Source organism: Callospermophilus lateralis, chromosome 2 (genome assembly GCF_048772815.1).
Source record: "Callospermophilus lateralis isolate mCalLat2 chromosome 2, mCalLat2.hap1, whole genome shotgun sequence".
In the NCBI taxonomy this organism is placed as follows: Eukaryota; Metazoa; Chordata; class Mammalia; order Rodentia; family Sciuridae; genus Callospermophilus; species Callospermophilus lateralis.
The window spans coordinates 123,793,381-123,816,655 of NC_135306.1; the positions used below are offsets into that span (position 1 = coordinate 123,793,381).

The 23,275-nt window shown below is 36.7% G+C and overlaps 1 protein-coding gene and 1 non-coding gene across 3 annotated transcripts; one reads left to right on the forward strand and one right to left on the reverse strand.

The window, feature by feature from the left end:
* Window positions 1-2,051: 2,051 nt before the first annotated feature.
* Window positions 2,052-12,407, forward strand: Mmp12 (matrix metallopeptidase 12). Of its 2 annotated transcripts, none has more exons than XM_076843829.1 (9): window positions 2,052-2,287; window positions 2,889-3,037; window positions 3,134-3,259; window positions 7,148-7,309; window positions 7,792-7,915; window positions 9,023-9,156; window positions 9,483-9,642; window positions 11,463-11,566; window positions 12,307-12,407. In XM_076843829.1, the coding sequence occupies exons 1-9, from the start codon at window positions 2,070-2,072 to the stop codon at window positions 12,405-12,407; spliced, it is 1,278 nt and encodes a 425-aa protein (XP_076699944.1). In that variant the 5' UTR covers window positions 2,052-2,069. The 2 variants fall into 2 exon arrangements, with proteins under 2 accessions (XP_076699944.1, XP_076699945.1); XM_076843830.1 differs by having other exon boundaries at window positions 2,064-2,287; window positions 11,463-11,572; window positions 12,310-12,407.
* Window positions 10,656-10,730, reverse strand: Trnaa-agc (transfer RNA alanine (anticodon AGC)). The gene has a single exon. It is a non-coding gene; the product is annotated as a tRNA-Ala (tRNA).
* Window positions 12,408-23,275: the final 10,868 nt, after the last annotated feature.

Below are 23,275 nucleotides of genomic sequence, written 5' to 3' on the forward strand. Positions count from 1 at the left end.
AAAAATGGAATAGTTGGGTCAAGAGGGAAAGAAGCTGTGTTGATAAGATGGAGAGATTCCAAAGGTAAACTTTTTCTGTCACTGAAAAGTGTTAAGCCTTGTGCTGCAAACTCTGGACAATTAGGAGCTAAGGAAATTTTGCCTCTGGAAACTATCAAAGAACCCCATTGGGATTGGTTTTCAACTGCAATGACTTGATGATCTCAAGTTATAGAATTAGGACCTAAGCTCATACAACACATAGAACATCAAAGCATACTGATGTTATGAAATTTCTCTTGCTAAACATAAAATCTCTATATCATAGTTCCATAGTTCTCTATGGAGTTCCCAAGGTAGAGAGGATTCATCTATCTGGCAAAAAAAGAGAAACTTTATTTATGAAATATTTTCAAATCTACTTTAAAAACTGATTTCATTTCTGATGAAGAGGAATATTATAATTAAAACTGAGATTACTAAACTTTATAAAAATGTGTTTTTAAGTTATCTTTATATTTTAGATGCTCAGCTTTTTCTTTTTTCTTTTCTTAAAGAAGGGCTTATTTCATAGGGGTGAAAGAACTTAGTATTTTGCAGAAATATACTATGAGATACCTAGGTGAATGATGGGTTAATGCGGATTGACCCATTGTTAGTTAAATAAGGTCATGCTTGCATGTTTTTGAGATAAATCAAGGGATGATATCAACTGTGAGTCACTCAAAGGATTTCATATTCAAAGAGTCTGGCCTAAGAGTTATATAAAAAGGGACATATAAGGAACTTGAACTACAATAGCGCAGAGTAAATTGAGTTAAGCTCTTCTGGAGGGAGAAGTTAACAATGAAGCTTCTTCTGTTGATTCTGGTCCTGTGGGTCACTGAGCTTGGAGCTGCTTCCCAAGCCAAAGTAATAAGCCCAACAGAAATGGATGAGGAATTTGCTGAAGTAAGTATTGTCACTATAGTATTTATCTAGCCTGATTTTTGTCTTTATTACATTTACTTGTTTTATTTTGAAAAAGGCTATTTGAAAACTGTTCTATTAGGCTGTTTACTTTCAGCATTGAATTTTTTCTTTGCTAAAGAGAAATATAAAGAAAGTATTAGTTTTGAAGGAGTGTTATGAAATGGGTAAGTGACATTTGTCCCTTTCTCTAAAAAGTTTTGACCAAGGACTTTCAGTTCAGTATAATTCTGTTATAATATTTTACATTAGTCATCTATGCCAATTAACAGTCTGAGATTGTCTGGTGGATTGACCAATTTAACCACATCAGCTGCCATGATAATTTCAAAATACTCCCATTACCCTTCTTCATCCCAGATATTTCTTCATAAGCCTTTTTCTTAAAAATATTACTTTCAATTCTTATGTGCTTTATGACTAAAAGAGCTGGATCTCTTATTTTCTAAAAGTAACTTGATTTTTTTTTTAACATAGGCTGGCTTCAAACTCTTGAGCTGAAGTGATGCTCTCACCTTAGCCTCCCACATAACTGGAACTACAAGCATGTGCTTCCATGCATGGTTCTATTTTCTAAAATTATTTTAACTTTGAACTTATCATAGTTGTCCATTGTGTCCAAACTTTGTATTTTTAAACAAGGATTTTTTTTTTTTTTTGTAGTACTGAGGATGGAACTTAGGGCTTAAGAGCATGCTAGGCAAGCCGTCTACCACGAATTGCATCCCAAGTCAAGCAAGAAAGTTTTATCCCAGCTTAAATTAACACTTTAAGCATTCTAGCAATGAAGATTTTTGTCATTTATCAAATAACATAATATACTAAATGCTAAAATATTTTCAAAGGAGTAGAAACAAGTTTGAAGAAGTAGAAACAAAGATTTTTGCCCCCACCGGGCTTCTAGAAATAAATCTAGTAAGTTCTGACATGTTTTTGATAACACATAAATTAAACTGTTTTTTCATTATAATAATTGTCTAAATAACAACATTCTAACCTGTGATTAAAATGTAAAAATACCTAGTTTGAAAATATCACTGTTCAGGTGGGTCAGGTGCGTGTGGTTATATATTACTGAATGTATCTTTTTCCAGATGTACCTGAATCATTTTTATGGACTTATGGAGACAATTCCAATGACAAAAATGAAAATCAGTAGGGACTCCTTAAAGGAAAAAATTCAGGAAATGCAGCAGTTCTTTGGGCTAAACGTGACCGGGCAGCTGGACACTTCTACTCTGGAGGTGATGCACAAACCTAGATGTGGAGTGCCTGATGTCCATCATTACAGCACATTTCAAGGAAGGCCAGTGTGGAAGAAGCATGAAATCACCTACAGGTAATGCAGGTGTATGGAGCTGTGAGTTCTTCTGTTTTCCTAGTGGTTTGACTCTGAGAAACCCAAGCCATTTAGATACAATATATCCCTAAATTTGGAAGTAGAGAAGTGACCTTCCTCAATTGTTACTCTATCTCTGTGCTTAAATTCATTATCTCTAGAAGGAAGGAAGAATTGCTCACTCAAGAAGAGTTGTAATTGTGTGTCTTGCAGGTTAAGTTAGCAGAATAGAAGAAAGTTTCAAATAAAAGGAGCATGAAGTTGAAATAATTATAAGTCAGAGAGAGGAGAAAGTATACAGAGTAGTCAAGATGGGCAAATGTGGAAGTCTGGGAGCAGGAGAAGAAGCTGTAAGCATCTATGAAAGAAAATCCATCACAATGACTTCATTTCAGTCATAAATAAGAGAAATTAAGATAGATTTTGGTTAGGAGAAAGCTGTCCAAGGAAAAATGGTTTGTACTAAAGCAAATTGTTCTTTGTCTTAATTCTTGATTTATGCAATGCTTCATCCTTCAGTGAGGGTCTTGGAACTGAAGTATTATGATAAGACAATTAACATATAGTTTCTATGTTTCTCTCTCTTTTTTTCTGAATAAAGAATCAATAATTACACTCCTGACATGAAGCAAGAGGATGTTGACTATGCCATCCAGAAAGCTTTTCAAGTATGGAGTGACGTGACCCCCCTGAAATTCAGAAGGGTTCATGCAGGAGAAGCTGACATTATGATATCTTTTGCAAATGGAGGTGAAGAATTTGGAATCCATCTGTCTCATTTGATATGATCTATAGCACACACGAAAGCACTAATTTTCTTTCCTTTTTTTTTTTTTTAAAAAAAAGCTCATGGAGATTTCAACCCTTTTGATGGCATAGATGGAGTCTTAGCCCATGCTTATGAACCTGGACCTGGTATTGGAGGAGATGCACATTTTGATGAGGCAGAAACCTGGAGTAAAAATCACAAAGGTAGGGAAAAAATATTAAACCTAACAAATTTTAAAATCTGTCCTGATTTTGAAAGTCTACCTTCTGGAAAAATATGATAACCTGGAAAAACTTGTGCAGACTATAATTTTGCCTCTAAATCAAATTTAACTCTTTAGCTGAGTCTCAGTTTCACCTCTTATAAATTGAGGATATTACACTAGATTATCTTAAAGATAATCTCTAAGAATCTACTATAATTCTATGAGATATAAGCAAGATTATTAGTGTAGACTCAGGGAAGGTAAAAGCTGTTATTTAGGTTTGGAAAGTAAAATCCATGAACTCTAAAGCAAACACAAATACTAATAATTCTGTATATGCCAACACATAGCATGACGTGGTCATGGGTTTGACTCATTACTTGCTAATAATTTCTTAGATTCATATTGATGCAGAAAGATAAAGTTATAGAGAATTTAGAGACCTGTATGGAGAAACCCAAAATTATATAGTCCCATGGTCTTGTGTGGTCCTATGACAAAAATTGCAGAATGTTCAACAAATCAATTATTTAAATGATTGAAGTACTTTGTGTGCATTTGCAGAAGGACTGTAACTCACCCTCTGTCTCAGATGTATGCATATGGTTAACTAAACTCACCTATAACTTGGTGAATCACTAACCTGAAAAATTCTAGATTATATGACTTGCTATGTGGAAAGTAAATAGGGAGAAAGTTAAGAAGATAGTCTAATCAGCATCCCCCTGTCTCTGGCTGTAGGGCAATATTTCTATAGAAACTCTGTCCACCAGAAAGGCTATTCCAGTCTGATATGTAGCTTAAGACTTATCGACTTTTTGATGTGAAGAGGACTTCTGTATTTTAAAGGCAGATCATGTAGGATTAGGCACTTGCTGAATTGCAAATCCTCAACCAGACATGTTAAATATGTCTAAACTTTATCCAGGGGTATTTGGGGATTGTAAGCTCTTCATCTGAAATGAGAGACTAGTGCTGGCTAGCCTCAAAGAACGTTAGGAATTCTAATAGACCTTTAAAAAGTATTTAATGCAGCTCAAGAGAAAATTGATACCAAGAGAAGGGTAGTGGCTAGTTGGTGGAAAAGCTGGACTGGAATATGTATTTCCCAGTTCTTAGACTTAGTTTTTTAAACTGACTTGATTCTATGCTTCAAAAAGTTATTTATGAAAATTATAACTTAAAATGCTTATTCTCAACCTAACTTTTTGACTCAAAAAATTAAGTGAATAATTAGGCTAATTGTTATGGTGTTGGGTGATGGGGTATTTACATACAGAGATGAGAAGGACACAATTCTGTCATTGAGCCTGCAATCTAGTAGAAGACAGAACATGAGCAGAAATACGTTATTTGGAGTTGGGGACTAATGGTGGTGGTTTGTACAAAGTGACATGAGAACTGAGAATAGAATAAATTCAGATTTAGGCCAAATTGTAAAAGCTTTGTTTACTCTTCCCAGTCTCATGTGGAGTAGAGGGAATAACCTAGTTCTAGCTTCCTTCTTCTATTTGTGAGAAGAATGACAGCTCTCTGAGTTAGTTGCTGGGCCTGGGTTAAGGTTGTGCATAGCCTGTGTGCCTGGACCCTCTGCAGGAGAGGTGTGGACTCTTCACCTAGTTACCTGGTGGTAGGTATTTCAGGAGTCCCAAGTGGTGCGTGATTCAGACAAATCATTTCTTCTGAGATATAGTTTTGTTACAGGAAAAAACAAAACAAGACAAAACAAAACAGTAGACATAGATGTAAAACACAAAATGTCAGGAGTTATTTAAATCTTGAGAATTTAGAAATTGGGGAGAAGGGGCATACCTTTCTTCCCTCTTTTACTAACAAAAGTGAATCCTCTAAGACATATAGAAATAACAAACAAGCATGATTATAACTTTTTAGTCCAAATTATATTAGTGCCTTTAATTATATTTAGAATTGTGTGTAGTAAAAATCATGAGCTTCTGAGCCAAGAAATTTGGATTTGATCTTGACTCAAGCACTTAATTTGATCGATTGACCCTTTGGGTCCTCTTTCTTGTTTATTTTTATGTGGTGCTGAGAATCAAACCCAGTGCCTCACATGTGCAAGGCAGGTGCTCTGTCACTGAGCTACAGCCCCAGCCCCGGTCCTCTTGATATATAAATGATGAGCTGGTGGTTTTCTTGAGTTGGGTAAGGATTAGACACAGTGTGCTGTATTTCTCAGTCATTCATAGTACCTGGAACTTATGGATAGATAGCCTCACATGTGGGTCTAGTAAAGAATGGTTACCAAAGACCTTTCTATATTCACTGAAGCTGGATAAAGAGTAAAAGCAATCAGACATGGTAGTGCAGACCTATAATACTAGCTGCTTAAAACTCTGATGCAGGAAAATTTCAAGTCCAAGTTTAGCCTGGGCAACTTGGTGAGACCCTGTCTCAAAATAATTTTAAAATAGGGCTGGCAGTGTAGCTCAGTGGTGGGATGCTTGTCTAGCTTGTTCAAAGTGCTGGTTCAATCCCTAGTACCAAAAAATAAAACAAAACAAAAAAAGGAGTAAAAGCTGAGTATAGGTAGAGTCATGGGACTTGGGAATTACTTTTTTTTTTTTTTTTGATATTTTTGGGATTGAACCCAGGGCCTACTAGGTGAGTGCTCTACCATTGAGTTATAACAACCTCTATCTATTTCTCCCCCTTAACCCCACCACCTTTTTTTTTTTTTTTTTGAGAGACAAGCTCTCTCTACATGCCCAGGCTGACCTTGAACTCCTAGGCTCAAGTGATCCTCTTGCTCATTCTCCCAAGTGGTTGAAACAAACACACCTTGCATTAGTTAAGAATGATTAGAAGCAATGAGTTAATTACTGAACACAGCTATGAGTTATTCTAGGAATTTTCACAACAGAATACATTTCATTTGCCCACTAGTTCAGTGATCCTGAGCAAATTTTCCCCTCCCAGGAGATATTTTTGTTGTTGTCAAAAATAGAGGGGGTTTGCCATTAGCATTTAGCATTTAGCGGTACAACTAGAGATTTCCAAACAGCTATAATGCAAAGGACTACCCTGTACAAAGAATTATCTGACCTATAATGTCAATAATGTTGATTTTAAGAAACCCTATTTAAGAGAGTGAGGAAATCAGTACTTTCACTGTCTCAGATATTATGTTATTGTCTTCAGAATTCCAAGGTAAGAAATGTAAAGTTAAGTATCCATCAACTGATGAATAGATAAAGAATGCATTATATATACATAGTGGAATACTATTCAGCTATAAAAAGTATGAAGTCCTATCACTGAATGGAACTGGAAGTCATTAAGTGAAAAACTGGCACAGAAAAACAAGTACCACATGATCTTACTAACAAGTGGAGTCTGAAAAAGTTGATCTCATAAAAGTTGTGAGTAGGATAGTGGTTTCCAGAGGCTAAAGAGAACATAGGGAAGGAAAGAAGTGGGAAAGGTTGATCAATGGTACTAAGTTATAGTTAGGTAGGAGTAAGAAGTTTTGGTATGCTATTGTACAGAAGGGTGACTATAGATAACAATATTGTAGTACATATTTCAAAAAGCTTGAAGAAATAATTTTGAATGCTTTCCCCACAAAGAAACATTGCATATATATATATATAGATAGATAGATATAGGTATAGATACAAATGTATCTGTACCTATATTTCTATATCTATCTATATATCTATTTATATAGATATATCTATTTATATAGATATAGAGATAGATATAGATAATATAGATATAGAAAAAGATATACATATAGATGATATAGATATAGATAGAATCATGATACTTCATAAGTAGATGAAACTTGTAATTTTATGAGTCATTTTAAAATAAGATGACTATGTATTTCATACTTTATCCCCTTTGGTTGATTTCTTCCCAGGCAGAAACTTATTCCTTGTTGCTGTCCATGAACTTGGGCATTCCTTGGGACTTGGGCATTCCAATGATCGAAAGGCAATAATGTACCCCAACTATGGTTATCTCGACCCCAACACATTTCACCTGTCTTCTGATGACATTCGTGGCATTCAGTCCCTCTACGGTGAGTTGAACCTCCATGTCATTTTGCCATACAAAGTTAGTTACACTTATAAACATTCTAGGAGTATCTACAATAGGATGAAACTTTACTTCCTTTTCTATTGAACCTTTGGAAGGAGGTAAGTAGCATAGATAACATGCTCATATTCCATATGGAGACAAAAGACCTGGGGTGTAATTTCAGGCGAAACCTGAGGCCTTGGTGTGTTGTCCTTTCTACCCGACATGCCATTGCCCCATTGAAGAGGCACATGGAGAAAATGATCTAACAATCACAAAAATCAGATTATTCTCCTCCATGATATGCAACTATATGGGAAAAAATCCTTAGCATATACATCTTATGAATTTTATAGAACACTTAAATTAACATTGATGCATTTTGTCACCAAGAATATGGCATGTTTTTTTAAAAATATGGTTCTTTCTCTTAGGAATTAAAATGCGCAATTTTTACTAATGTTTCTTGAAATGTATTTTTAGGAGGCCCAGAGAAGCACCAACCTATGCCAAATCCGGACAGACCAAAGCCAGCTGTCTGTGACCCCAACTTGAGTTTTGATGCTGCCACTACATTGGGAGATAAAATTATTTTCTTTAAAGACAGGTAGGACCATTTTCATATCTACCCAATATCCAGGGCTTTGTTTTGTTCAGAGAGAGAGAGAGAGAATTTTAATATTTATTTTTTAGTTTTCGGCAGACACAACATCTTTGTTTTTGTGGTGCTGAGGATCAAACCCGGGCCGCAGGCATGCCAGGCGAGCATGCTACCGCTTGAGCCACATCCCCAGCCCTTGTCTTTTTTTGTTGATCAGAGAATAGTTGAAGTGAGGTAGATGAAACTTGTAAGCAGTGACTTGAATTTGGTTCAATAGACAGAGGAAAGATCTTACAGATTTTAAAGCAAGAAATTGGTATGATTATGTTTGTATTAACTAGAAAACTAGTGTGCAAAAATGGATTTACAGTAAGAATCTGGGTTGGGAAGTTAGAAGACAGGAAGCAGAAAAGCCCAACTATTTTAGTTATAGAAAAAGATAGTGAAGTTGGGAGTTAAGGAGCTGCTATGCAAAAGATTTTCTCCAGGATGCCTTACAACTTCTGCCTTGGAACACAGATTGAGGTAGATTTTGCAGGGAGGGCAGTGGGGAAGATTGATATTTGGTAGGTAGGACCAATATTCTGGTATTTTTTTTTTTTCTTTTTTGAAATTATAAAACAGACATCTAAGATTAGGTAACTCCCAGTTATAAAACTGGTGAACGAGCCGGGAGGCCAGGTTAGAACCTTAGATCGCTAGATTCCAAGTTCCAGATTATTTCCGTATCTCAGATTGCCTGTAAAAGTCATTCTCACTATCAACAATCGATTAAGGTCTTCTCCTGTGGTGCTCCCACTGAGACATCCATGGACTAGAATGTGCAGATAGTGGAATGATGTATCAACTCTTAACCAAGAGCTGTGGCGGCCACCTGTCGTCACAGATATGTTGGAGGTTGAGGAGGGAAGACCCCTTGAGTCCAGGAATCTGAGTCCAGTCTGGGCAACATAGTGAGGCCCTCATCTCAAAAAGAGAAGAAGGAAGGAAGGAAAGGAGGGAGGGAGGAAGGGAGGGAGGAAACAATAACTGATTTCACAGGTCCTTCCTGTTCACATTCACGGTACTTGAGTCTGTAACAGTGGCTAACGTGTCAAATGCCTTTCATGGCAGGTTCTTCTGGTGGAAGATTCCTGAGACATCAAAGACCGGCATTAGTTCAGTATCTTCCTTATGGCCAACCCTGCCTTCTGGCATTCAAGCTGCATATGAAATTGAAGCCAGAAATCAAGTTTTTCTTTTTAAAGGTAATTCCAATGTTTAGTTTTGCCAAATTAAGGAAAAACTACTATTTTTTTATTGATATAGATCAAAAAAGCACTCCAGATTTTATTAATGGTAGCTCTGAACCAAAAGTACCCTAACTCCACAGGAAATAGAATTTGGGGGGCTAGTTTGTAAAATATAAGGTGCTGATATTTGTGGGAAAAAAACACAAAACTGTAGGAGATAGACCATGTTTAAGATCCATGTACATTTAAGAACTCTAGGGAAAGATGATGTTGTTTGTAGTAAGTCAGTATTTTTATTATTCTTTCTGGGTAACCCTAATATATCCTTTTTGTCTTCCCAGATGACAAGTACTGGTTACTTAGCAATTTGAGACTGCAGCCAAACTATCCAAAGAGCATATATTCGCTGGGCTTTCCTGAATATGTGAAAAAAATTGATGGTGCTGTCTTCAACCCACTTCTCTACAAGACCTACTTCTTTGTAAATAGCTGGTATTGGAGGTGAGCTTTAGCTTTGACCTCTAAGATTTGTGAAACAGGCATGGAATGGATCTTTCCAGAAGGTACTTCTTCTAAAGAACAGAGAACAGGGACCCAGGGGAGGGAGAGAAAGGGGAGGAATGAAAACTGACTGGTATGTTAGGTGCATGTACAAATGTGTCACAGTGATTCTCACTATTGTGTATAATCATAATGTATGAATAGAAAATTTGGGAAACTTTTTTGAAAAAAAGAAGTAGTTTTTTGATGCAAATTCTTAAAGATCCTTGACCTTCTTGGGAAAGGAATCGAGAGAACATAGGACTGAAATAGTCATTTTCAACCTAGTTCTTTTCTCTTTGCTGTGGGTTTCTGATATATAAGAATAGTATAAAATGTATTTTTTAAAAAAAGCATTTTGCTCAGTGGTAGAGCACTTGTCTAGCATGCGTGAGGCCCTCGCTTTGATCTCCAACAGTACATAAAAGAGATAAATAAATCTTAAAAATAAATAGAAACACTTTATTTTCCCCCCACATTTTTTACTGATGCATTATAGTTGTACCTACTGATGGGATTCATTGTTACATATTCATACATGCACACAACATACAATATAACAATATAATTTGGCCCATATCACTCCCAAAAGAAACACATTAAATGAGATGTTATAGTATTAATCATAGTGGAAACACTAGAAAATAGTTTTATAGATGTGTGAGAACTAGTATTTAGTGCACAGTCATTTTGGATTTCTGGACTCCTTTTTGTGATCACTGGACCCAAAAGGTAAGGGAGGAAACCATCCTTAGAATGGCAGGAGATCCTGAATGGCCAGCAGTATATCTGATGATTGTCTGGTTTTGTCTCAAAAATCTAATTTTGAAGTATGACTGATTCATCTATAACTTCTTCGCAAACCAGCCATTTCCCAGATTGCTTACCTGATTAGCATGAGGAATAACAGAATGTATTAAGAAGGCTACAATATAATTTCTATTCTCTAATTTTTTTCTTTTTCATTTTTGTTTTGTTGGTACTGGGAATTAAACCCAGGACCTCATGCATGCTAGGCAAGTACTCTACCATTGAGCTACACCCCCAACCCTTTTTATTTTGAGACAGATTCTGAGTAAGCTGTCATGGCTAACCTCCAACTTGCTCCTCCTGCCTCAGCCTCCCAAGTAGCTGGGATTACAGACACGTGCCATTAGCAAAATTCTATTTTTCTTTTGAAAATCTAAAGTTCAACATTTAATTTCAGTTGACTACCACTTGCTTATGACATCTTTGTCCACCAATCTTAGCCTTTTTTTGAGAAGTAGAACTTTCGATTTTAGAAAATAGAACTTTGTGTTCACTAACTGGTATAGTATTTTGTAGCCCATCATCATTAACATTTAATGTTCAAAATCCTTTGGGCCCATGGATAGTAAACCCTTGCCTCTTCTGTTATCTTCTGGGAGGAAATTGTTGATTTTGTCTCAGTAGTAAGCTTTTGAAAAGAAGACAATGTCATGCAAACAAATATTTGTTCAGTGGGGTCTTGTGCTGTAGCAAATCACCTTCAATTCCAGGCTGCATAAAGGAGGACTCAGCTTTGGGGGAAGCAGTGTGGGGTAGTAGAAAGGCTTGACTAGAGTCAGCAGCCTAGGGTTGGAGTCATATAAGGACTTAGAGTGAAGCAGAGATCTGTTTAGGTCCCTGTTTTACTTTAACAGTATAGTTAAAACCTTTCCAGAAAAAAAAAAAATCTTCCAGGAGAGAAGACAGGTTTAAGGCTCATGTTATATGATCCATTTTCTGATTGAGTTCCTGCTGGTTATTTCTCTACTCAGGTATGATGAGAGGAATCAGCGCATGGACCCTGGTTATCCCCGACAGATTACCAAGAACTTCCCAGGAATTGGGTCTAAAATTGATGCAGTCTTCTATTTCAAAAGTAAGTAGACTGGAAATCCTACCAACACTTAAACTAGATTTTAAAACTCCAAGATCAGAGAATGAGCTCCACATAGGAAAGGGGAGGAACTCTGAATTCTTGATAGGGCCACAGAAGGAAAACACCTTGTGTGTGACTGAGAAGACAGGATAGAAAAATGAGTGGGCAGTGGCACCAGCACTGTCCAAGGGAGGTCTGGCAAGCAGGGGGACATGTTCACTGCTAGTCCTCCTGTGTCTGAGCCCCTGGAGTTTCCTGTGACTCCATTGGCTGCCTAGTGTGTGCAGTGAGCCCATGGCAAGCCTGGACTCATATTTTCTTACACCTTACATTCTTTACCTTTTCTTTTTAGTCACTTTTATCCTCATCCATCCTCATGGTCTGGGAGTGAGGTGGAATGAGGAAAGAAGTTCAAGTTTGTGTTGTGAATATCTTCAGGTTCAGCCTAAGCATAACTTTTCAATTGATCTCAGATTATTTTTTTCTTTCCCTAAGTCTATTTTTCTCCATCAAGGTCTATATGTGCCCCACCTGGCCACAGTAGCCACTCTTGAGTCCTGCACCCTGTATGTGATTGGTTCTGGGTAGATATCCAGGGGCAGAATACTAAGCCAAGAGTCCCCCAATATTTATATTTTTAAATCCCATCTCATCTAATCTAGGTAATCTATAAAAACAGATTTTTTTCCTAAAGAAATACAAGGGTAAAATTAAATAATTTAATCTGTTTTTATTTTTAGGAGACTACTATTTCTTCCAAGGATCTACCCAACTTAAATATGATGTTATGTTACATCGTGTTACCAAAAGGCTGAGAAGCAGTAACTGGTTTGGTTGTTAGAAATTATGTAATTCATGGTGCTTGTTAATTCAATTTCAGTTTAATAAGTATTTATTGCATATTTTCTATGTGCTCAGGGTACCACTACATGATGATATGTACCATAAAGTAAAATCTATAGGCCACAAGAAAATGATTGTATAGATAAATGATTATGCAAAATGTAAACCTTTACTGTCAATTTTTGCTTGACTCTACTATTAAGTTTGAGAATAGATACCTTCAAGGTCCACAAAATACCTTTTAGAGGCTGCTCTGTAAGTTGGTTTCTAATAATCTTGGGCTGAGAAGTTATGATTACTTCTTTGGTTTAACTAAATTTTTTCTCAAATAAAAATTTTAAAGGGAGCATTTGGTTTTTTAATATTTTTTTAATTGAAAAACAACATGTTTTGAAAATAGCTCTGGACCTATCTCTAAAGTCTTTCTGTGACTATACCAAGGAGCAAATAGATATATGACAACTATAAACACAAAAATTTTAGATTCCTTTTGGTCACTTGTGTAAGGTCACCTGTTTCCGTGGTCTCGAGACAAGAAAGCATTCTCTAACCTGTACACAACGCTGAGGAGTAACTACAGTGTATGACCAAAGACAAGAGAGGAGAAGGGATGGAATGGTTGCTTCCATTCTGATGGAATTTACTGGGTAGTTCACGTTTCACATCACACTGGGGACTATGAATTACTGTGTGACCCTGATAAGCAATTAAGTCTAAGCTTCCTTAAATTTAGGAGGAATATTAGTGGTCCTCACCATATTGGTTTGCTGTAGAAGAAAAATTTCAAAATATATGGAGAGCAAATGCTGGTAGAGAGCAAATGACTGTCTCATATCAATTTTGTTGACTATCTTGACACATCCTCCCTGTCTTCTGCATTAGCTCTCACTAATAGTTTATGGCTTATGACATGCTTCCAGTTTTTAAGTTAATTTATGTGCTCAAGATCCAAGATATAGTTAAACCCACTTCATGTCAGATGATCATTTTTGACAAGAGGAATGAACTGAAATCAGGGGGACTATGAGGAACAGAAAGAATCTAGTTGGGGAAGAAGCTCTTTATCCTTCCTATTTTAGATCCATTCTCAACTCGATTATGCATTCCTTCAGAATAATTCTAGAATTGTCTTTGCAAGGAGTAGGGTCAAGTCATCCCTAGATGAAATGTTATTCCCCACAGGAAACTAGATGCTGGACTTCCTTCAAAAGACAGAACTTCCTTAGAGGAGTAGCATCAGAAGAAAATTGAATTGTATCAGGGTTGCACTGTATTTGGCCTTAGGTAATTCTGGAGGAAGCAGTTTATCCTAAATGATGTCAGAACTGACCCAGAGTACAGCCCTCTCATTTCATGAGAAACGCTTTCAAAGATTTCAGATGTGAATCTTTCTCCCCTTAACCTTTATCTGTATTATATTTTAAAAACTCGTCAAACAAGCCCTTTAAGTGTTAACTGTGTGTTGGCACTGATCCCAGTGCTACACACACACACACACACACACACACACACACACGCAAATTAGATCACTTAACCCTTATTACAAGCATGAGGTAAGATTATCACCTCATTTGTTCAAGTGAGGAAACTGAGGCATCAAGAAATTCACTCCCCCAAGGTCACATACCCTTGGAACTTCAATTCAGAAGTGGGCACTCTGCCCCCAGAATTTGTGTTATTAACTGCTACAAGATTATGTCATTCAGATTTTATAAAGTAGCAAGAATGAACTAAAGCAAAATTCCCAGCACTCCATCCTATAATGCTTTGCATTTTCACTTGGATTTTCAATTAAAAGTCCTTAATGACTAAGCTTGGTTTATATCTAGTATGGAGAATATGTTTTTTTTCCTCCTGGGGAAAGAAAGTAGTGTTATCTTGCTGATGTCAGAAAAGAAGTGTCTAAGACTTGGAAATCACAAATGTCTTTACAATGGAGAGCTGGACATGTTCTAGAAGATCTTTTGGAAGGCGAACACTGCTGACTAGACTCTTGTATAAGCCTGTAAAGATAGAATTAAAAGTGATATAAAACTGATAGTAATGCAAATGGCTCCTTCTATAATGATATAAATGTTACCTATCAAAGATACAATTGATTTGTGCCTATTAGAAGAGATGACCTTAAACATCTTATTTTACTACCCTATAAGACATTGATCCATTCACATTATTAGAAAATTCATTTCAACATTCCTTACTGCTTATGTATCTACTCTTCAGACCCTTCTTGGAACCAATTATCTCTTTAGTTAGCGGATGCTACTGAGACATGGTGGAATCTTATGGAAATGTTATAGTTTGGATCTAGAATGTTCCCCAGAGGCCCACGTGTTACAAGCTTAGTCCCTATCCCATGGAGCTATTGGAAAGAGGCAGAACCCCCCATGAGGAGGAGCCTTGTTGGTGGTTTTGGGTCACTGAGGACACGCCCTGGAAGGGGAATATAAGACCCCAGTATCTCTTTCTCTTTTGCTTCCTGGCCAGGAATTCTATGGCTTTATTCCAGCACAAGTTCTTTACCATGATATGCTGTCTCCCCACAGGCTGGCTTCCAGTCATCCATGGACAGAATCCTCCAAAACTGAGAGTCAAAATAAACCTATCCTCTTTATAAGTTGGTTATCACAGTTATTTGTTATAATGATGGAAAGCCAACTAACATACCGAGTTAACTTATATCTTTAACCAGCTCATTATGTATCTGCATTGTCATATTTTCCACCTTTTGGGAATCAGAGTTTAGCACTAGTTAGCCAATAGGAAAGATAGTAGGCCTGCCCACCCCACGGAGTGCTAGGTGGAGAAGACCTTACGCTAGTGGTCAACTTCTATTTTCCTGATTCTACCGATCTCCTTATACATCGTCCTTGTATAAAACAAATGAAAAAAGGATATATGCACCTGGGTTGCATATAATTTCATAGTTTCACTTTTTAAAACTTTGTTCATCTACTCAAAAATATTTACAATGCTAGATTCCCTGTGATAGGTATGGGGGATTCAAAGATGTCAAAGAATCTGTTTCCAAAGGCACAAAATATGGTAAAAACACAAAAAGATGGACATATAAGCAAAAATCATACTTCAATGTGGTAGGTAGACTAATAAAAGCAGATAGAAGACAGAAATGAATGGGTCTATGCAGAAAGATTCGGGAACCACAGAACAACTTACTGTGTGAAATAATATCGGGATGTCTTATAAAATATGAGAGAGACTTGTTGGATGAAGAAGGGAGCTAGAGGATTCCAGATTCAAGAAGCAGCTTCTTCAAAGACTTACTACATACAAATGTAAAGTCAGGGCATTAAATACAAGGGAAAGAATGGCAGGAGAAGGGAAACAAGTCATGAAGAAACTTCACTATTGTAAATTTTATTTTTCTCTCATAAATATTCTTTTTTGTGGGGGACAGAACTGGGAATTAAGTTCAAAGTGTTGCTTCTACTAGGCAAGCACTCTAACACTGAGTTATACCCCAAGGCCTTTTAAGATTTTATTTTAAGAGAGAGACAGAGCCTTGCTAAATTTCCAGGCTGGCTTCCAGTTTGACTTTCTCTTGCCTCACTCTTTTAAATAGCTGGGATTTACAGGCATGTGCTACCACAACCTGGCTGTGATATGGCTTTATTGAAGGATTTAAATAAGCAGAAATGACTAAATTGCATGAAAGATATTTTTGATGGAAGTTTGAAAGATGGATCAGAAGGAATTAAGGCTAGGTGCAGAGGAGATCACTATTTTATTATTACAGTAGTTCGTGCAGGAAAAACTAAAAACCGAGTTATAGTCAGGGGAAGGATGGTTATGAGCACTTGCTAAAGAGGAGAGTTCACAGGGTTTGGTGACTGCTTTGCATGTGGACTATGGCTGGAAAGTAATAATATGGGCTGATTTTTTAAACATCTGGTTTAAGAAGCAATCTAGAATAGGGAATAGAGAAGGAATGGCAGAATGTGGAGGAGATGGAGGTATGGTTAATGCAATGGAAATAAATTGGGTCTTTTGAGTCTGGGGAGCCTTTGGACAGCCAGGTGGACATGTCCAGTAGATAATGGGATGGAATAAAGGCCTTATAAAGGAATCCAGACCAGCAATCCAACTGTTAGATTCTTTAGTGCATAGACTGAAGAGACAACCTGAAAGTTAATGGGTTATTCCCTAAGAAGCATGAGTAATACTCTCTTCAGTTGATGCATCAACTCTGTGGGTGATGTTCTAGATTATACCACTAGTGTTGTTAGAATATCAAAATGTTTAAGAAGGCCATGATGTACCAAAGAAAAAGGGCTGTCTTCACTCATGATAGAGAAGTCCTAGTTCATGGGGATTAAAATCTAAGTCTTTTTCCTCATGGGTATATAAATATTACATCCCAGGACTATTTTTGCTTCTTTCCAGATTGGAGTAACTAGTACTAGTAGTGATTTTTTCTTCCTGTTGTGATTGAAAGAAATATACAAAACAGCTGATTTCATTCATTGGATATGAAGCAGCACAGCAATATTATTTAGAAAAGAGGAGAAACACCTGTGATCCTAATGACTTGCTAGGTTGAAAGGGAAGAATTGCAAGTTCAAAGTCAACCTGGGAAACCTAGAAAAAGCCTGGAAATTTAGCAAGGCTCTGTCTCTCTCTTAAAATAAAATCTTAAAAGGCCTTGGGGTATAACTCAGTGCTAGAGTGCTTGCCTAGTAGAAGCTAGACCCTGAACTCAATCCCTAGTACTGCCACCCCCCCCAAAAAAAAGAATATTTATGAGAGAAAAATAAAACTTACAATAGTGAAGTTTCTTCATGACTTGTTTTCTCTTCTCCTGCCATTCTTTCCTTCGTATTTTATGCCCTGACTTTACATTTGTATGTAGTAAGTCTTTGAAGAAGCTGCTTCTTGAATCTGGAATCCTCTAGCTCCCTTCTTCATCTGACAAGAAAGGGCTGGGGATGTGGTTCAGTGGCAAAGCACCCCTGGGTTAAATTCCCACTTAAAAAAAAAATCTTTCCTCCTTTCTGCTTTTAGGTAATTTCCAGATTGTAACATAGGGGAAGAGAAACCAGCAGAACATCGTGGTCTCAATGAGAGAAAGAGATTAAAATTTTGGAAGGTAAAGATGTGTCTAATTCACAAGGAGAAGTATGAAAGAGGAGAGATCTGCACAAAGAAACTGCTCCAGAAACCAGGACAGGAGTGTCCTTGAGCCTGTTGATGAACACACAGCTGCCCACATACCACCAACAGCTGTAAACTAAATAATTCTCAGAGATTCCCCAGAGCTGGGACAAGTTTGAGTTTCATTCATCCAGATATCACTGAACTCCTGGGACTTTCAATAAAGTCATATTAAAAGTAAGCCTAACTTGCCCTGGAGTGTAGGCTTTACTAGACTCAGCCTAAAAAAGCATAAAATCAAATTTTTAAAAGTCATGCTGATCTGCAAATTACTTAACTGCCTCCACAAACAAAATTAAATACTTTAAAAGAAAAAAGAAGGGCTGGGGATGTGGCTCAAGCGGTAGCGCGCTTGCCTGGTATGCTGAGTTCGATCCTCAGCACCACATTAAAAATAAAGATGTGTCCACTGAAAAAAACTAAAAAATAAATATTAAAATTTTGTTTTTCTCTCTCTCTCTCTCTCTCAAAGAAAAATCTAAAACAGCTAACACTACCATGTTCACCATGTCCAGCATCTAATAAAAATTAACCAGAGAATCAGGCAAGAGGGTACACGCCTGTAATCCCAGTTCCTCAGGAAGCTAAAGCACGAAGATCATAAATTCAAGGCCAGCCTGGGCAACTTGGCAAGACTCTGTTTCAAGGGAAAAAAAAAAAATATATATATATATATATATATATATTTATGGCTTGAGTTTAGCTCCGGGGTAGAGTGCTTGCCTGCATGCATGAGGTCCTAGGTTTAATTTCCAATACTGAAAAAAAAAAAGTCAATAGCTATACAAAAAAGTAAGAAAATGTGATTTATAACAAGGAGGAAAGTTGTCAATAGAAACACATAGAAATTACACAAATGATGCAATTAGCAGAAAAGGACTTCCCAAATAGTTATATTTTCAAGAATTTGTCAAAAATATAACATATATGGAGAGAAATGAAAGATATGAAAAACCACCAAATGAAACTTGAACTGAACTGAAAAATACATATTTGAAAAGAAAAATAAGCTGGCTGACCTAACAGACCCTACAGAAGTAAAAAACATCAGTGAAGTTGAAAACATACAGCCAGTCCCATAGGCTCAGTGACCTGAGGAAGCAGCTCAGGCATTCTAAATAACTTATAACCAAACTCAAAAAGCTCAATAATGTCAAACATGATAAACATGGAAAATCACATTGGGATCCATCATAAATATTATGGTTTGGATCTATAATGTTCCTCTAAAAAGCTCATGTGTTAGACAATGCAGCAATGTTCACAGCTACAATGATTAGATGGTGACAGCCATAGCCTCATCAGTAGATTAATCCATTTGATGGATTAATAATTTAAATGGGCTATTGGGTGGTAACTGTAGGCAGGTGGGTATGACTGGAGGAAGCAGGTCACCTGGGGTGTGCCCTTCAGAACTAGACCAAAATAAATCTTTCCTTCTCTAACTTGTTATTGTCAGGTATTTTGGTTTCAGTGACACAAAACTGACTAACACAGCAAGCAAATTGCTAAATAACCATGATAAAGAGAAAAGGCATAAAGACAACCACAGGGAAGAACGACATGAATATAGATGGAAATTATGCAATTGGAAGGCAATAAAGTTATAAACTTAATGTGTTGAAAGAAAAAAAGGCACCAATCTAGAATTCTATATCTACTGAAAATAAATTTTTAAAGTTAAAAGTGATGCAAGCTTTTTTTCAGAGAAGGAATAACTGATAGAATTCATTGTCAGAAGACAAGTCCTACAGGAAATGTTAAAGAATCTTCTTTTATCAAGACTTACGGTGGAGGCACCCTTCAGAATATATCATCAAGCAATACCAAAGGAAATGAAGGTGTGGCTTATCTTTTGTTATTTTAAATATGGAAAGGCAGAGTTCTGGGAAGTGACTAGTTGTACAAAGTCCACTCTACTGATAAATCAGAAACTCTGCTTTATGACTCATTGTGTGATCTTAGGCAAGTTAGCTGACCTCTTTGAAACTAAGGGACAATAATATCTGCCTCCTCACACTGTTCTGAGGATTATCATAGGTGAAACTCCTGGAACTTTGTAGACACTCAACTGAAATACATTTCTTCCCATTCCAGCTTTCCCTTTACCCAGAAGTTCCCAGTTTTTCTGCTCTCCTCCTCAAAAGACACATTCACAGCCTAATAACCACTCTGTCTTGCAGGGAAGGCAGAGCACTCTTGGGGATCCTCTTCCATTTGTTTGTATTTCCTTCATTGCCTACAACTAAATTTAGAAATACTGTCACCTTACTTTTTGCCATCATTCTAGATATCTAATTGTCATGAAAAAATGTCTATCATATTTCTATAAGTTTATATATAATTTGATTTATTTCTATGTATCTACCATGGGTTATAGTTTCTCATATTTTTATTTGCCTCTTCAAGAATGAAGAAAAAAGAACCTTGACAATTTGTCGCAGAGCTAGGAAGTACAAACACCAGGATTCTAGCCGAAGGCTGTTTAACCCCCAAACTCATGCTTTTTCTACTATACCACTTTTGGCTGATAATCTTTTAACTTACAAGGAGTACAATTAGATATTCTTTGGCCCAATTATTAGGGACAAAATAAAATAGATAATAAATTATTAACATCGAAATCCTTTTTTCCTCTGTACTTTTATAAGCAGTCAAGTTACCAGAAAAATATTTTAAGGGAGATGTGTATGTACGTAGGACTTGGTTGAGGTTTTTCTACTGTGCTCTAAATTTATGACTTTAAATAGCATGTTTCCATCATTGTAATTGAACAAAATGAGGCTTAAAAAAAAAAAAGGATTGTAAAATGTGTGTCGGATCACAAAGGTATTGGACTGTGTATATTTGCTCAGATTCTTAGTGTTGGATTTTGTTGAAAAGCACTTGGGAATTCATGCCCAGCAAGATTTTGCTAATTTTTCCAGGACTTGAAACACCGACCAACCTTTGAAAGTGAGGAGGTTTGGTTTGGTGTATTTTTGAATCTTAGTAAGACATGGTGACGGCCCAGTTGTATCCTAACTGGGTCACATCTGGGCAGCATGAGTGGGAAATAATGGGCAGGAAAGATTGGGCTTTGGGAGAAAGGAAGTCAGCAGGTCAGAGAATGATGAGAGGTACCCACAAAGCTGATGACTAAGTATCACACAGACACTGGGTTAAGAGCGTCTTAAATCCAGGGTTTGATATGGAACAGGGTTTGATATTTGACCCAGCTATCCCTCTCCTCGGTCTATACCTAAAAGACTTAAAAACAGTATACTACAGGGACACAGCCACATCAATATTTATACCAGCACAATTCACGATAGCTAAACTGTGGAACCAACCTAGATGCCCTTCAATAGATGAATGGATTAAAAAAAGGTGGCAAATATATACACAATGGAATATTACTCAGCAGTGAAAGAGAATAAAATCCTGGCATTTGCAGGTAAATGGATGAATTAGAGAAGATAATGGTAAGTGAAGTTAGCCAATCCCCCCAAAAAACAAATGCAGAATATTTTCTTTGATATAAGGAGGCTCATTCTTAGCGGGATAGGGAGAGGTAGCATGGGAGGAATAGTTGAACTCTAGATAGGGCAGAGGGGTTAGGGGGGAAGGGAGGGGACATGGGGTTATTAATGAGGTTGGAATGTAATAATCATTATTATCCAAAGCACAGGTATGAAGAAATGAATTGGTTTGAATATACTGTGTATATAGCCAGAGATGTGAAAAATTGTGCTCTGTATGTGTAGTAAGTATTGTAATGCATTTTGCTGCCATATATATATAAAGAATGTAAAACTTGACAGATGAACTTTGTAAGGAGGGTTAAGTCTATGCTAAGAGAGTATTATTAACAGATAAAATGAAGGGTTTGGGGTTAGCCTAAGGCATAGTAAGCTCTTATTTTTGTTTGTTCTGGCTTTACTTGTACAATATTGTACCATCTCTGCTACTTACTATGTGGACTTAAACAAATGTGTTCACTCTTTCTGAGCTTCAATGTCCTCATCTGTGAAATGGAGATGCTAATAATTACCTTGTAAAGACTGTGTAGAGATTAGACATAATCTATTGGGAATATAATAGATGACTCATGTATGGAAGTTTTTTCTTTTCTAAAGAATAGTTATAGTCCACATGTCTGTTTGTATGACCACCATTACACTCTCTGAAAGACTATTAGTCATTAATTAACTAAAACTATAAAATTCCAGAAATTCAGCCCTAGTGGCCTTATTCTCACAGTGTGTTTTTTTTTCAGTTTTTTGTTTTAATTAGTTATACATGATAGTAGAATGCATTTATGCACTTTATATATTATACATAGATGGGTTATAGTTTCTCATTTTTCTGAGTATACATGTTGCAGAATCATATTGGACATGAAGTCACACATACACATATAGTAATAAGGTCTGTTTCATTCTATTATCTTTCCTATCCCCACATCCCCACTGTCCCCTCCCCTCACTTCCCTCTACCTATTCTTCCCTAGTGCCCCCCACCTTATTATGAATTAGCATCCACATATTAGAGAAAACATTTGGCCTTTGGTTTTGTGGAATTGGCTTATTTTGCCACTGAAAGAGAAATTAGAAAAACTACTCTATTCACAATAGCCTCAAAAAAAACAAAAAAACAAAACAAAACAAAAAAAACAAAAAAACCACCTGGGAATCAATCTAACAAAAGAGGTGAAAGACCTCTACAATGGAAACTACAGAACACTAAAGAAAGAAATTGAAGAAAACCTCAAAAGATGGAAAGATCTCCCATGCTCCTGGATAGGTAAAATTAATATTGTCAAAATGGCCATACTACCAAAAGAGTTAAACAGATTTAATGCAATTCCTATTAAAATCCCAATGAAATTCTTCACAGAAAAAGAAAACGCAACAATGAAATTCATTTGGAAAAATAAGAGACCCAGAATAGCTAAAGCAATCCTTAGCAACAAAAGTGAAGTAGGAGACATCACAATACCAGACCTTAAACTATACTATGGAGCAATAGTAACAAAAATGGCATGGTTTTGGCACCAAAATAGACATGTAGACCAATGGTACAGAATAGAGGACACAGAGACAAACCCACATATATATAGTTATCTCATACTAGACAAGGGAGCCAAAACATTCATTGGAGAAAAGATAGCTTATTCAATAAATGGTGCTGGCAAAACTAGAAATCCACATGTAGCAAATGAAATTAAACCTCTATCTCTCATCCTGCACAAAAATCAACTCAAAGTGGATCAAAGACTTAAGCATTAGAATAGAGACCCTGTGCCTAACAGAAAAAAAAGTAGGCCCAAATCTTCACCATATGGCTAGGATCTGACTTCCCTACCAAGACACCTAAAGTGTAAGAGTAAAATCAAGAATCAGTAAATGAGATGGATTCAAATTAAAAAGCTTCTCAGCAAAAGACAGTGTGGTTTTAATGTGGAATAGGCTGACATGCTGACAGTGGCTCAGGGGATCTGTGTGAGCTGGCTTCATCTTGGTGTATATCTAACCCTGATGTTAGCAGTTACTACAACTCTTTCAGTCTATCATTCATATATAATGTGACCCATCCAGAGGATGTGTTGACACTAACAAAGTTATGACTTGAAAGAAGATGAGGTCCCTCAGAGCAGTGACAAAGCAGCCTAGGATCATTGCCACAGATGTGTCAGGGCAATGAGCAGTACTG